General features: G+C 40.7%; 1 protein-coding gene across 2 annotated transcripts; it reads left to right on the top strand.

Moving 5' to 3' along the window:
• The first annotated feature begins 483 nt into the window (after positions 1-483).
• SSR1 (signal sequence receptor subunit 1) lies at positions 484-14,468 on the top strand. 2 transcript variants are annotated; one of them, XM_019005580.2, is made up of 9 exons: positions 484-705; positions 2,801-2,919; positions 4,618-4,705; positions 4,885-5,147; positions 5,535-5,611; positions 7,312-7,390; positions 8,144-8,237; positions 8,790-8,804; positions 10,534-14,468. In XM_019005580.2, the coding sequence occupies exons 1-9, from the start codon at positions 621-623 to the stop codon at positions 10,599-10,601; spliced, it is 888 nt and encodes a 295-aa protein (XP_018861125.1). In that variant the 5' UTR covers positions 484-620; the 3' UTR covers positions 10,602-14,468. The 2 variants fall into 2 exon arrangements, with proteins under 2 accessions (XP_018861125.1, XP_018861126.1); XM_019005581.2 differs by lacking the exon at positions 8,790-8,804 and having other exon boundaries at positions 487-705.
• The last annotated feature ends 1,058 nt before the right edge of the window (positions 14,469-15,526 follow it).

The following is a 15,526-nucleotide window of genomic DNA, read 5'->3' on the forward strand; positions in this document are numbered from 1 at the left end:
GTGTCCACTATTACTGCTACATCTTTCTTCCCAGGCTCTGCCTAGGTCTGAGATCACTGTAGCATGTCAAGGCCTAAACCTCAACGAGGCACTTCTACCGAAAAGTAACTTGTCCTTCTAACACCTGGACATCACACAGAGCTTGCTCGTTAGCTTCTGTTTCACGGATCACATCTTCAAACTCCACATTTCTCAACGCCGCGACGATCGTCCAACTCCAACCCGCGGCGCTGCGCAGGACCAAGGATCGCCCGACGCGCCTTGAGCGCCGTCCAAAGGCTCCTGGCACGGGAGACTCGGTGCTGCGGGACTTCCCCGGGAGCGGAGCGCCGGCAGCCCCGGCTGCTGGGGACACCCAGGCAGCGCCGGCGGCCCGGGAAGCGCAGGAAGCGCCGCTCCCACCGGGCGCTCACGTGGCCGCCGCGCCTCCTGCCCGGCCGAGCCACGTCCGCGGGGGCGGAGCGGGGCGGGCTCGGCCCCGGATGGAGCAGCGGGGGGAGGCGGCTCCAGCTGCCGCTCCAGCGCCCGCCGCCATTTAGACATCCCGCCGCAGTAGCCAGAGCCGGGACAGGCTGTACGGGAGGGGTCGGGTCGTCACGGCCGCCGCCGTCACCGTCGCCATGAGCCGCCTGCCGCAGCTGCTGCTGCTCGCCCTGCTCATCTTCCCCGCCACGCTGCTGCTCGGGGGCGCCCGCGGCGGCCCAGGTGAGGGCGGGCGAGCGGCCGGCACTGCCGGGAGTGGGGAGCGGGGCTGGTGGGCGTGTGTATGCATGTACGTGTGTGTGGGTGTGTGGGTGCGTGTGGGATCTCCGTGGCGGAGCGGGGCGGGGGAGCCGCTCCCGCCAGGCCTGCGGAAGCTCTGCCGAGAGGAGGCGGCGGTGCCGCCGCTCATTCATCGCCCTGGCCGGCCGCGCACGTGGCCGCCGCTGCCGCCGGGGCTCCGGTGCCAGCGGGACCCCGGCCCCGCCCGAGAGCGCCCGGCGGGTGCGGGGCCGCGCTCCAGCCCCTCCGGGCGCAGCGAGCCGCGGCGTCGGGCAGGGCCCTGCGGGCACCGGCCTCGGGCCCGGCCGTGACAGCGGCCCGGGAGAGCCGGAGAGCCCCGGCTGAGGTGGTGGCAGCGGGTTTGCCCTTGTCCCCGCTCTCCCGCGGTGCTGGTTCCCAGATTCCCTAACAGAGGCGCTGGCTGCCGCCCTGCCTTCCCACCTCGTCAGCCGCCACCCCCCGAGTGTCCTTGGCGACACCGGGAAGCGCTAATCTCTGTTTACGCCGTGGCGTTATCTGATTCATGATCTGGAAATTGCCTCCCTACTACTAAGTTTGGGAAGGCAGGAGAGGTGGGGAAGGCTTCTCGCCCGGCTCCTGCAGTGGGCTGCAGCAGGCGCCCTGTGCGAGTCGCTTCCCAGAGCTCTCCGTTCCCGCTATTGCCACATCATCAGCCCCCCTGACATCCAGGGAAAAGACCGTAAGGGGTTCTGAGGGTGTGCTGGGCAGCAGATGCTAAAGGGTGCCTTACAGCCTATCTGTACGGTGTTCGTTTGTAATTTAAAACCTCCACACACACCCCCCTTTATTTGTAAGAATTTTTGTAGAAGTTACATTTTTATGCACTTACCAGTTTAAAGCGTCAAATAAAATCACGCTAGTTAAGGCTTAGGTTAAGTATTGCACATTGTCGAGTAAAAGTCTTTGAGTGTGCCTTCTAAAGATACTTGAGAGGAGAGATTGTGTTTGCTCTTTCTAGCACTGTGACAGTTCTTAAGTCCTCAGGTACACTCGTACTGCTCAAGGATTCCTGTTTCCCATGAAAATTTTTAAATATTTCTTATAAATTTTGTATTTATAGCAGCTAGGTCTCTTTTCAGACATATGTAAATCAGGCATCCATTCATTTCTACGCTTTCATATTCGGAAAATGTTACGTTTATTAAAAAAACCCAAACCTGTAGTTCTGTGCACATGTTGTAGATCTCAGCCTTGCTTGCACGTGCTCTGAACTGCAAACAGACAGAACTTTGTCCCGTGGCCAGTATTTTTATTAATCATATTTGCCCAGTCTTTGAATGTATGAGGCTTGGCTCCACGAAAGCAAAGAGGCAGTGGACTATCAGATTGCACTTGTCTTGGAGCCTTGTTCTAGGTCACGTTTCTTTTCTGACTGGTGTTGTGGTTCTGTTGGATATATGGCTGTATATGGTATTGAGGAGATCACAGCAAAAAAAGACATTATTTATGTTTCAAAACTTGAGTGAAAATAGGTACCAAGGGAAAAAAAATAACTCTTTGGGTGCTTTTCAAAGTGTTCTGTTATCAGTGTGCTAATAGCTTGTTAGACTTGCTGGTCTTAGAAGAAACACTACTTAATAAATTAATTTCTTGGCAATAGCAATGCCTTATTTTCACTTTTGTAATTGCAAAATTAAATTATTCTCATGCAATTCTCATGCATTGTTCAAAAAATTGAACAATAGCTTTGAAGGTACTTTGGTTCCCTTCTGCAAATTTAGGCATTGCTGTGTGAATGCTGAACTTTTTGTCATCCAGCTCTAAATTCTTGGTTTTGAACTTAGTGGCAGATAAATGAGTAAGTGAGAAAGTTTTTAGCAAAGGAATAAGGGTGAAAGACCAACAGACATCATTTGAATAGGAGGATTTTTTCAAATGAGGCTTCAAAACACTGTATTGGATAGGGTTTTGAGAAGTTCCTCAAACATTAGTTTGAGAATTGTACTTAAATGTCAATTTTTTATTGATTAACTAAACATTTAAAAGACTTTCTTGTATTTGCATTTTGTTATGGTAGGCTCAGGTTTGTTAGTTGCAGCTCAAGATGCTACAGAAGATGAGGAAGCTGTGGAAGATACTATAGTTGAAGATGAAGATGATGAAGCTGAAGTGGAAGAGGATGAGCCAACAGACTTGGTAATTGCACATGAATGTCACTTCAAAAGTATGAATTAAACCAGAAGTGCTTGAAGCTGGATAACTTAAATAGAGTTTACTTACATTGCTATTTTCAGGTAGCTGTTTCCATCTATCTGATTAAGCTTGTGTTCAGTTGGAAGTGTCAGAAGGATTTACCTTTTCTTTCTGAATTACCAGTCAAAAAACCACATGGGGACAGCCTGATTTCTGACTATCAAAACTGTTTGCCACAATAAAAAACCCCCAGCAAGTGAGAGAACCACATTCTCATAGAAGCCCTCTGTAGTCCTTTCCTATCTGAAACTGCACATCAGTAAGCTGAGAACAACACCGGGGGGTAGAACTACTTCATTCGTGCTTCTTTGATCTTGATTTCTAAGGGACAACAGTCTTAGTTAAGCTCAGAATGAATTCTGAAACTGTTGTTAAAAAAAATACAGCTGACTAAATTTGCAACACAAATTCAAAAAAATTACCCAAAAAATCACAGACAGAAAAGTGAAATGTTTTACATAGTTTTGTGATCTGCTGATAGCAGTTGAGTGCTAGGCTTGCTAGACACTTAGTGTGCTAGGGTGGTGCAAAATTTTCACAGATTTCTCATATACGTATAGGAAGTTGGGGCATTAGTAGGAGAAGACATACATAATAAAAATGCAGATTTGGCAAAGTGTAACTTGATTCTATGATATTTTACTGCTGTTGTTAAGTCAATGAGCCTATGGCTGACCAGCTTTGCTAAGTTGTAGAAGTCATGTCAGTACTGACAGAATATTATTAAATAACCTTTTGGATGTAATTTCATTTTAATAAATAATCTATGACTCAGGTACAAAGCAGGGTGCTTTTTAGGCACTTTCTCTTAATTGTCACTGAAATAAAAGATAGGGTTTTTCGTAGTGTCTTGGAATCAAGATGCTGCATAGTCAGCTCTGTCAGTTCCCTGGTTCATGGTATGTGTACGACTGATCCAGTGGAACTTCCATTGCTTCAGGAGGTTGTTTAACCACTGAAATCAAATGATCCAGCTGACTTGCCAGCACTTAACCGAGACTGTTCAATACTGGGTGAGCCTTGTTTTTGTCTGGTGGGGACAGTGATGATCCCCTTGTGGAAAGTAAGCCCTTAATGCTTGCATTTGGCAAATTGAAAAGTGAATCATCACAAGGTAAACTTGGAACAAGTGAGTCCGGACTTATGTAGTTGCAATAGCCTAACCATTTCCAGGCATATGTACCACTTAGCTAATTAAAACTGTATAGAAAGCTGTCATAAACACTCCCTGTAGTGAAAGTAACTGATTTGTTTTATGGCTTTCTTTATTTTGAAAATGCTTGTTTTCTAACTAGAAATGGCTTAGATGTGAACACAACATTTAGATTCTATTATTTTCTTTCCACCTCCAAACAGAAGCCTTGCTTTTTGATTGCTTTTTGATTCTAAACCCTTCTGTAGAGGTAGATGTAGTTCAGATTAGTCACTGTGTCAAATATAACAGGTAGAAAGATAAGTGCTGAAAGGGATGCTCATCAAATCTGGAGGGAGAACAGACAATGTGCTAATCCTGCAAGAGCAGGATTTGGTACAAATACTTGCCACTGTTGCATGCCTTGACACATGGGATTCTCATGAACCAAGCGTGGTTTTTGCTTCACTGTTCATTATAGGATTTTTCAAAAAAGTCTCTTGTCTTAGACAGAAGAAAAAGAGGAAGAAGACTTATCAGGAGAACCAAAAGCCTCACCTAGTGCTGATACAACCATCTTATTTGTGAAGGGTGAAGGTAAGAGTCCTCTGCTCATCTGCCATTCTCTTTACTGGTGCTTAGACTACATCAGTGTTTGCCTGAAACAGTGAAGCTCTAAAACCACAGAGTCTGTTCTAGATGCTCTCTGTTTAGAATTGGCTGTGTGTTGTGCATGAGGTTTCTAATGGTTGAATATTTTTTCTTTTGTGTTTCAGACTTTCCAGCGAACAACATTGTAAAATTTCTGGTGGGCTTCACCAATAAGGGTACAGAGGATTTCATTGTTGAGTCTCTGGATGCTTCTTTCCGATACCCTCAAGACTACCAGTTTTACATCCAGAACTTCACAGCTCTCTCTCTGAACACAGTAGTTCCACCACAGAGACAAGCCACATTTGAATACTCCTTCATCCCTGCTGAGCCTATGGGTGGTCGTCCTTTTGGTCTGGTTATCAATCTCAACTACAGAGATGCAAATGTAAGCCTGATGCTCTAATTCATTTGAATCTTTCTAGTGCATCTGGAGGTGTCAGGAAGGAACTACTTAGTCAAGTACCTCTCCAGAAAGTGAATGCCTCTGTAGCGTTTAAGCAAATCAGTATATACATAAGCATAGCAAGTGATTGTCTGCATGCACTTGAAGTTGTATCAGCAGTGGAAGCTAGAGTGCCTTAGAACTGTAGTGGGCAGCAAAACATTTGTGCTTTTATGTGTTGAGTGAAATTAGCACAACTTAAAACCTTAAAAAAGTCTTGTGCTGGAGTTGCTGCCTTCTAGAATTTCTCCAAGAACACAGAGAAAGGTAAATGTTTGTGTACGTGTCGAAGAAACTAATTTAAAATGTTACATGCAAACTTTGTTCTAGGGCAACGTTTTTCAAGATGCTGTCTTCAATCAAACTGTTACAATTATTGAAAAAGAAGATGGGCTGGATGGAGAAACGTAAGGAGACTGGAGATCCAGGTTTAGTTGGTGCACTGGTAGAACAGGTTATTGGTGGTGCCAGTGAAAATAGTTCTTTTATTGTCATTTATTGAATGCTAGGTCTGCTGTGTTTGGTTTATGATGCAGCAGCATTGATAGACTGAAAATACAAACTTTTCCCAAAATTAAGATCTCTGTTGCTGGTGGGGATCTTCAGGACTGGTACTGTGTCAGTGAGAAGTTTACAGATGTATTTTAGCTCAGAGGGCTTAAGCCTGGAATAGGACCTGATGTTATACAGCTGCATAGCAATTAAAAGCTGTTATACTTTTTTTATGCTGTGCATTTTCCTAAGAGTTAAAAGATGCAGAGAGTCCATAATATCAGTCTGTGGTTCCTGCTGTCAGGACTGGAATAGCTTTCTTCTGGAACACTGCAGTGTAATCTAAGATTACATAAACTAAAAGATGTATTAGGAGTACCAAAGCGAAGATTGTATTTGGAGCAGCAAAGAATGACAAGAGTTCCTCTAACCCCTGTCTGTAGTAGGTATCTTTCAGGAGTGATTTTTTTTTTCAGGGACTTGGGTAGATCTGACACACCGAGTATCTTCCAGGCATATGCTGTGCTAAAATGCTTTTGAGTATTGTAGCACTGGAATGGAATTTTACATGAAGCTGTGCGTTAAAAAAGTTAATCTTTAGAAGTACTTGTAGACAATGCTGAATATGTGACTTGTCCTGCCACAGGTAGAAACTTCCTGTTAAGCAAGCTTCCTTTTAAAAAAAGTTATCCAAAATAAATAGCCGTTGTATTAATTTGTATTTTTCAAATACAATGGTTTATGAAAGAATGGTTGGTCATGTGAAAATGTGTGATAGTCTGAAAAAGGAGCTCTCAAAACAATTCAGATACTAGAATCAGTTTGTGTGAGTATCTTGTGAACAGATAATTGCCCTATAACAGGTTCAATTAAGTGTCTTCTTCAGTTTACATCCGTAATTTCCTTTATCATAAGTGAGAACTCAGATCTTCAGTTTGGAATAAGTTCTTTACCCATAAATTCCTTAATCCCCAAATCAATTTTAGCTATAATTGAAGTTTACCTCTTGCTAAGTATCAACAGATACTTCAGATAAAATTCTTCAAAACAAACCAGAATGCAGGGATTCAAAAAATTGATTTTGTAGGTAGAATTCTAACTCTGGAACACAGAGCAAGGTAAGCAAGGTCTTTCAAAGCTCTGTTGCAAATTAATAGTGTTCTAGAAGTACTTGCTTTGCAATAGCATGCTAAAAGCTTGTTAGAGACTTTCAAGGGTTTTATAAATTATTGAAGCTGTCACAGACCTAAATATTGCTTGAGACCCAATGTCTTGAAACTTTGTGATAGTGCAAAAGAATTTGTGAAGTTACTAAATTTCAATATTTATTTATTATAACATTTTTCTAATTTATACAACATTTTTCAAATATTCTGTTGTTCAGAATTAAACTTATGATTACAATTTCTAAAATCCAAGTCAGAATAATTACGTGATAGTTGTTAGAACTTTAGTTTCAGATTCCTTCTATTTTCCCCACTTGCCCCCTACAGAAGCTCTTGGGAAAGATTAAGTCAACGTGTGGCAAAAGTTAAGCTTAATTTCCATGCCTCATCATAAACTGTCTTCAAAACTTGATGTTTCAGTTAATGGATTCTTAAACTGTTTTTCAAAGGATCTTCATGTACATGTTCCTGGCTGGACTTGGTCTGCTGGTCATTGTTGGCCTACACCAGTTACTAGAGTCTAGGAAGGTGGGTAGCATGTTTCTCTGTGTACTTGTTAATACAAGGTCTTTCTGATGTGAAAAGAAAGCAATTCAGTGACTGCTTCTAGCATATGATGGTAAAGGTAGAAGATTTATTTTTAGAACCTATGGGGTTACTGGGGAAACTAAAGCGTTCTTAAAAAATGTTCCTAGTGGAAGATACTCTGGTTGCTGAGTTCATGGCCTTTGTGTCTGCCCCTTGGCTCCACGCTGAAGTGGTTGGGTTGGAATAGCTTCCAATCACTAGATGTCTGTGTCTACTGATTCAGCACTTACTGGGTAGATTTTCCCCATGCTCTCTATTTCTGCCTGTTAGTTTAATCCAGGTCAGACTTCAGGGAAAAACAGCTGTCAGTCCTTTATTTAGTTCTTAGCAAAGCTTTGCCATAATGTTTATTTTGCAGTCACGTGTGAGAATATTGTGTTAACCTGAGAAAGCAAAATAAAATTTGTCATCACAAAGTTGTCATCAGCAAAAGGTATAATGATATTGCCCAGGTGTGCATGAAATCTTGGTGACTTTATGTGGAATAAGTGTTGTAAGGTGTTAGAAGTGGTGATACAAAGCTTAGGGGAATAAATTGCTAATGGGAAAGACAGCTCTGTGCATTAACTAACCTTAAGTTTGCACCTTAGTGAAATAATTGTAATTCACTAAATGTAGCATTTTTAGTAATTTCTAATACTTGTGCTGTCCAAGTCTTACTGAAAAGAAAAATCTTTCTTCTTTCTTTTTCAGAGGAAAAGACCGGTACAGAAAGTAGAGATGGGAACGTCAAATCAGAACGATGTTGATATGAGCTGGATTCCCCAAGAAACTTTAAATCAAATAAGTAAGTGGTCTGCCTTTCACAAACTAGACCGTAACACACTTAACTTGACCAAATAATTGAAACTGAATAAGCAGCTGATACCAATTTCTTAGAACAGCATGTATCTTCTAGGGAATAATAAATTCTCAGGCACTGTGCTTAAGGATTAGATTGTTGCGTTAGCAAAGTATTCCTTGTAGGACAAACTTCATTGGTTGATAAAATAATGGCTTTTGATGACTTTTACAATTTGTTCTGTAGAATATTTTTCAACAGTGTAAGATCTCTACCCAAAATCTGGATTGCAAAGCTGGTTTAAATAGGACAAAGTAGCTGTCATCTCAGAGTTTCTGTAAGTTGTTCGGAAGTTAACCTATAGACCAAAGTCTTAAATAAGCATAATAAGTGTGTTTTAACTAAAGCCCCCATGAATACTTGTTATTGATATCCTTCACAAATCCGAAAGTTCTACTTGCTACCTAAAATGCCAGCACTAAACCAAATATCTGATTTCTTTAGGCTGTGGATATTTCTAACTTCTCTTTCTTCTCTTTTGCTTTCCCATGGCTTCAGTGCAGAGTAGAAGAGGTGAGGCTGACTCTTGTGAGCTGCAGAGTGAAAAGTACTTCATGTGTTGTCCATGTACTAATTAGGCATGGATAGAAGTACAGCTTCCTGCATGCTGTGACTGGTGATGTAGCATGAGCAGTGAAAGATGCAGAACAGATGCACGCAATGGCATGCGTTTTATATCCTTCTAAATGTATGTTTTCATGCATTTTGTGGATATATTTCTGGTTACATTGTAGAAACATAATTTCAGTAGAATATTGCTGAAGTATTGTTGTCTTTTTTCACAGTTCCTAGAATTCTTTTCCTAAGAGGCAGATGTTTATCTTGCCTTCCCCACATATGTTGGTGTATCAGGGTGATAAACTCCTGTCCTCAGCAGCAGTTATTGGTGTGGGGTGAGAAAGCCTCAATGAAGTGTGTCCTACATGAGATGCAAAGAGTTCAATAACCCTTCGCAGGAGCCACCCTTATTTGGCAAAGACTGCTGCTTTGATCAAATAAGCATATTCTAAGCTTCATTTGGTGTGGCAGGGCTAGAGGCCTCAGCTGTGATATGAAGTTGTGCCAGGAGTTGATGACTTCATGCTTTTTAAAATTCCTTTACCCTTTTTAAGCGTACTTACACAACATATGTATAAAGATTAGTGCTTTACTTGGGAAGGTAAAAGCTTTCCTGTGCACTTTCTTCTGTGAGACACTAGAATAGTATAAAATCCCAGTACAGGAATTTGAAAAGCCTCAATCTAGCAAAAAAACCTGAAGGTCAAATACTACTTTTTGCTAAAGAGTAAGCTGACTTTAAAAGGGTTAAAATTCTGGTAATGTTTAGGCCCTGACACCATCCTTTTCTTAAGCCAAATAGGTATCCATATGTTAATACCTGAAGTTTAGGGAAAACTAATGGTTAAGTTGTTCTTAATTGTGGTTTTTTCAGCTCCACATCCATTACAACTCTACACTAGAATTCTTTCAAATACATGACCTTCAAGATCCTGACTTTTTTATTGTTGACACTTCATACTGTACTGATTGGTCTGTAAGGACATAATGGCTGCTCCTTGTGTTTGCACATACTCTAAACAGGGAGGTTGTGGAGATCACTTAGGAATCACTTCAGCATTATATGCCAAGTATTGAAACTTCTCTGCAGTAATCATAGAACCGTAGAATGGTTTGGTTTGGAAGGGGCCTTAAAATCATTCAGTCAAGTGTGGATGCTTCCTGGAAAAGTGCAGTTTTCCACAACAAAGACACTTCTGCTGTTAGCTGTATGAGTGTGTAAATATTACATGTGAGACATGGCTGTCTAAACAAGAGTCATTCTTGTGTTTTTCAGACATGTAAACTCAAGGCAATGGTCATCAAAATAATTCATTTAACTTTCTAAAGGTGTCATTACTGAGCATGAAAATTTTCTAAGCAGCAGAGCCCGCATTTTCATATAGGGATGGCATAGTGTTTTGGGGTTGGGTTTTTTTGCATTGTAGTAACTGACAAATAGAACAAACCTTACCCTGTTGTTGCATGTTACAGAGTGGAAACGTATTTTTTTGGTACCTTCTATTTAGGGTGCTGGTAGTCAGAAAGCCTTAACAAGTTGTTTGAATTGGCTTTTCTGTGGTGATGCATTGCACTAGAAGGGCAGCTTGTCTTGTGTTTGGAAGGAGAAAAATACATACTCATGTAACAATTGCAATTCATGCAACTATCTTTTTTTTTTCTTTTTTCTTTCTTTTTAATCTAGATAAAGCTTCACCGAGGAGGTTGCCCTACAAGAGGGCACAGAAGAGACCAGTGGGCTCTGATGAGTAATGTTAACTAGTGCAACAGTTGAACCTTTACTAATTCTGCCTGTTTGGTTTTTTTGGATTGGAGTAGTGCAGAGAACCCATATCACCATAAAGAAAATACTGCTAAACATTTGGACTGAACAGATTAACTGAATGGTGTTAATATTACTGAAAATGCACTTCTCTTTGAATTCTTTTTTTTTTTTTTTCTAATTGTTTGGGGTGGGGGGGAGGTAGCCATTAAGATTTGTGCCTGCGTGTGTAAGCGGTTGGTCTTAACAGAAACATGTTACCTGAAATGTGCCTTTAGAGTTCTTTGTAATGCTGGCTTGTCATCTGTACATTGTCATTGAAGGATTTTTCTCCTCCCCCTAATCTGAATGTCTGGTGACTTTAATCTGTCTTGATTGTATCATATCTGTATCAGAACCTGAACACATTGTTCTTATTCAGTAAGTAACCTTGCTCTTTACAAGGTGCGCACACTGAAGTTCGTGTGTGTGGTCCTGTCTCAGTGGCCAGGCACTGATCATCTCAACTTCTGCATAGTTTTCATTCTAAAGGCACAATTGGGTATAGCTGCTTGTAGTGGTAGATATTTTGCTGCTGTTTTGATCTGGGCATGCAGTGATCTAAAAATCTGAACTTAGCTGCATAGATGTTAGGAAGACTCTTGCACAGCAGCAGAACTTGTGAAGCATGGAATTTGTGTGCTGAATTGGTATTACTACATAAATTTCTTTTTTATACCCAGTTTGTTAAATGGTTAGTTATTGAATTGTGCCAGCATCTTAGGTATTCAGATTATAGTGGTAGTTCTGCAATGTTTACTCAAGAAACTGTTGAATAAGCCAGAACAACTTTTTAGTGAGCTCTTGATTCTCTCTCCTAAGAACTAGAATGTCATATGTATCAAAATGCCAGTTGATTTTTTTTAAAGCTTTACAAGGATTTGTGTACAGACTTGAAACTGAATTTGAGAAACTGTTGGCTTCAAATAATTCTTTTTATTGGCAAACTATTTAATTCAGTTATAATTAATTTACAATTTTTGAATCTGAGACATCTTTACACTGGTCAGTACATTGATCTGAGTTTTTTTTCACTTTGTTTTTCTTAACTAGTAACATGGATGCATATTCATCACTAGCTGCATGTTGGTTCAGTAGTCAAGCAGAAAAGCTGTATGCAAAATCAAAACAAGATTTCCTTTTGTGGCTTACATGATTACCAGGTACTGAGGTATTGATCCACATCCACTGTGTTCAGGAATTAACTGACAGAATTAAGAGCCAGTATGCAGAACATGAGTTTGCTTGGGCAAGGTTTGAACTGTTTGCATCTCCACTGCCTCTCTTTCTATGTCTGAATGCTATCTGAAAGCTTGTTGAGTTCAGGAAGAGGCACAGATTTGAGGCTTCTGTTGTCTTCCTCCATTTCCTGATCCCCAGCTGTGAAAATGCCCTTTTAGTTCCACACTTGGTCTGCAGGGACTGAACTTCTGAGCCAATGAATGCTGAGCAGTCCTTCCACAGTGTGTTTGAAGCATCCAGGCTCTGAAACTACCTGTGCTGGGACTATTTTGTTACACATCTTGCCAAATGAACTGTGAAGATGTTCTTGACTCTTACTGCTATGGAAGAGATGTTTTATTCAACTTCCTGAAAATACAGCTAGGCCAGGCAGAATTTTTTTTGCAGTTAGTGTTGCTTAGCTGTCATTCAGATCACTTAGGAAACAGTTGAGTGCTGCCCTCATAAGGGGTATCTCCACTCAAATTGTGTGGAACAGCTTTATTTGCCTTTAGTGATATAATCTGACTGGTTCTGTGGTAGATTAGCAGGCTTGTGTTCCAGCTTGCATTGATTCAACAGAGTGTTTATGGATTAAATGCTTCCTATGCTGAAGACCCGTAGTGATTGCAGCACCTGATGCACTGAGCTTGGAAAGTTCCCTCACTTGGATTATGTCTCTAACCTGGCATTGAGAGGGGCTTTTTTCACATTCTTGTAATAGGTCATCTTGAACTGTATAATCTTAATTCTTCCCAAGATTTAAAGGTACTCTTTGAGGGGGTGGTGATGATACAGTGGTACGCCAGGAAAAAAGACAAATTTCAGTTTTATTTGTACAAATCAGAAGTATTTGAAGGCTGAGCTCTCTTCTTTGCTCTCAGTGGCTGACTTCCAAATGCTTAGGTTCTAAGCATGAAAGAAAAGTGAAGGCAGCTTGCACTGGAACCAGCAGTGGGAGAGTCCAGGTGTACCAAGGCTGTCTTTCTGATGATACAACTTGGCATTCACTGCAGATGGTTCATAGTGACTTTTTTTAGCCAGAAACAGTTCATAAGAGCAGGGGCCAGTAGACCACTGCTGCTCATGATGAATGTCATAAGATTTTTTAATTACTTGTTTCTCATTAATTTGCTGTAGTTGAAATTCAGCAGTAACATTCCAGCATGCGGTGGTAACTGAACATTGGCATCTCTAGTATTACTTCTAGTGAATAAGCCAGTCTATTACACTCATTTATTTTAAAACTGGGGACAATATAGTTGTTGTTTTATCCTGTTGGTTAGAAACTTTCATTTTGGTACTTGAAATTTCTACTCAGTTTTTAAACAGGGATAGCTTAGTGTCACAGGTATCTTGCTGCATGTCATTATTATTATCAGCTGAGTAGGATGTAGTTTTGCTACTTAAAGATGAGGCTGCAGCAATTCTGCCTGTCTATGCCACCCATTTCCATTTGGCAGCTCAAGCATATGTATAATCTAGCATTCTTACCAGTTCTCAGCCAGCTTACTGCACTGCCACACAACTGCTCCTGGAGGGTTCTGAAAAGAGTGACAACTGTGAAAGAAGCTGTGGGCTGGGGTTTCTTTATTAGTAAAAGATGTTGAAATGGTTTTGGAGAGCAAGTGAGCTATGAGCTTAGAGTGAATTCCTTTCTCAAAGCTCCTTAACTTACTCAAAAAATTATGAAGACTTAACAATTCTACACTTGGGGTAGGAAAACCAGATTTGGAGTTCACATCTACAGAGGCAGCAAAGCATTAATTTAGGCTACCCTTGAACTGCATGTGATACCTGCAGCCCTCTATGCTGTCTGTTTTCTGGCAGTAGTTCATTTTTTTTCCCAGTATTCTTCAGTCAGAGAAAGAGGAGTGGCTGCTGTCAGACTAAAGGATTGAAGTTCATTCTCCACATACAAAATTAAGTTGTAGGCTGTGGAACAAGATGGAACAGACTAGAGATGGCAGTGCTTCTGCTTGTTCCAAAACATTTATGCTGAACATCTTCCTTAGCTTGGAAAAGGTGTAATCCATTTACTGGTTATTCCTACGATGCATGGTGCTAAACAAAATGATTTAGATGAGAGCTCTGAATCCAGGGAAGTCAAATACTAAAGTAGGCTGTTGTCCTGTTTTTCAGTGTGCTTGGTGTACTGAGCAGTAGAGAGTCTGTTCTGTTTTCTTCTCCAAGGGAAGGGCAGTACCTACCTCATAGGAGTGACAAAAGGGCTGTTTAACGAGTGTTTTGAGGTTATTTGAGACTTGCACAATACACTTCCATGGAGATAGTAAGACACAGCACTAGTGTAGATGGTTGGCAACTGTACACATAGACCCATACTGTACTAATTTAATCCCCTCACTGACCAGATTTTAGCAGCTTTACACTTTGACATTTCTAAAATACGCAGAGGAGTTGCAGTTAACATACAGAGGAAAACAAAGCCAGAAAGATCTCTTAGTTTCTGAAAAAGTTTATAGGTGGGCTAAGTAACATTCTCCTGACATTTTTCCATTTATCTCTAAATTTTCCTAGGGATCTTTTCTAATCAGTTGATACAGATGATTGTTTATGTAGCTATAATCAACAGTCAACTTAAGAATGACTGATTGTTTTGGATTATTTTCAGGTGATGTACTGCAACTGAAGTGTTAAATTATCATTTAATTTCTTACCTGCTGACTTGCATTTATAAATGAGATCAGATCTCTTGAAAACAGCTGCAGGTTTTTTGTAAAGTATACTTGATTTTTTTTCTTAGCATTGTGTAGCTTTTTTTTTTTTTTAAATAAAGCATGAGTATGGCACCAAGAAAAGGCCTTTTCCTTGATAAGCAAATGGTAGTAGCAAATATACAAAGTGTGAAAACATGACATTCTTAAAAATCTGCTTTTCTACATGTGTAATTGGAATAGAATAATATTGAGTAAGTACTCTGTGATGTTTTGGACAATGGATTAATAATTAAGATTAGAATTCTTTTAAGGGAGGGCCCAGTAAATTGCTGAATCCTGATGGGTTAAAAGTGACCCATAATACCCTACATTTCTAGAAGGAATAACCTGTTGTTAAACCATAGGCAGCGTAAAAAGGATCTGTTAAGGTGCTTAAAGGTTGCTGAAGCACAAGGCCAAATGCTTACAGTTTTTACGTGCATGCTGTTGTGTGACCAAGCAAACACTCACATTCCATGCAGTAATTCCAAAAATAGCAGTTCCAGCAGGTGTTCTGCATCCAAACAGAAGAAGGTAAGACTTGTTGGGGGAAAAAAAGCCAACAAAAAACAAGACAAAAAAGGCTTAAAAATAAAGGATGCTGGGACCCCTGTATTGGTAAACCATATCTGTGGGTAAAAGCGGGAAAAATTAAAAGCAGATGTGTTGATGTATGTTTAGGTCCCAGAACACATAAAAATGACTGTAGAATTTGAAGCCTGCCTCATCTTTCACTGAAAATATCAAGATAGATAGCTTGCAATAGCTGGCTTAGAACAGATACCAAGACCAAGATGAAGTCTTAAGAATCTGGCTGTCTTTTCTGTAAATAGTCTTGTAAAATAGCCTTGACTATAGTATTTACACTACTAGTCGTGTAAATAGTCTTGACTATAAATTTTTATTAACTAAGATGCAGTAAAATTTCAGCATCACAA

Source organism: Parus major, chromosome 2 (genome assembly GCF_001522545.3).
Source record: "Parus major isolate Abel chromosome 2, Parus_major1.1, whole genome shotgun sequence".
Lineage (NCBI taxonomy): Eukaryota > Metazoa > Chordata > Aves > Passeriformes > Paridae > Parus > Parus major.

Excerpts from the sequence above, each read along its gene's own strand:
- SSR1 (XM_019005580.2), top strand. The coding sequence starts at position 621 with ATGAGCCGCCTGCCGCAGCTGCTGCTGCTCGCCCTGCTCATCTTCCCC. Across the intron at positions 2,920-4,617 it reads AGGATGAGCCAACAGACTTG|ACAGAAGAAAAAGAGGAAGA; the intron begins GTAATTGCACAT and ends CTCTTGTCTTAG. Across the intron at positions 4,706-4,884 it reads CTTATTTGTGAAGGGTGAAG|ACTTTCCAGCGAACAACATT; the intron begins GTAAGAGTCCTC and ends TTTGTGTTTCAG.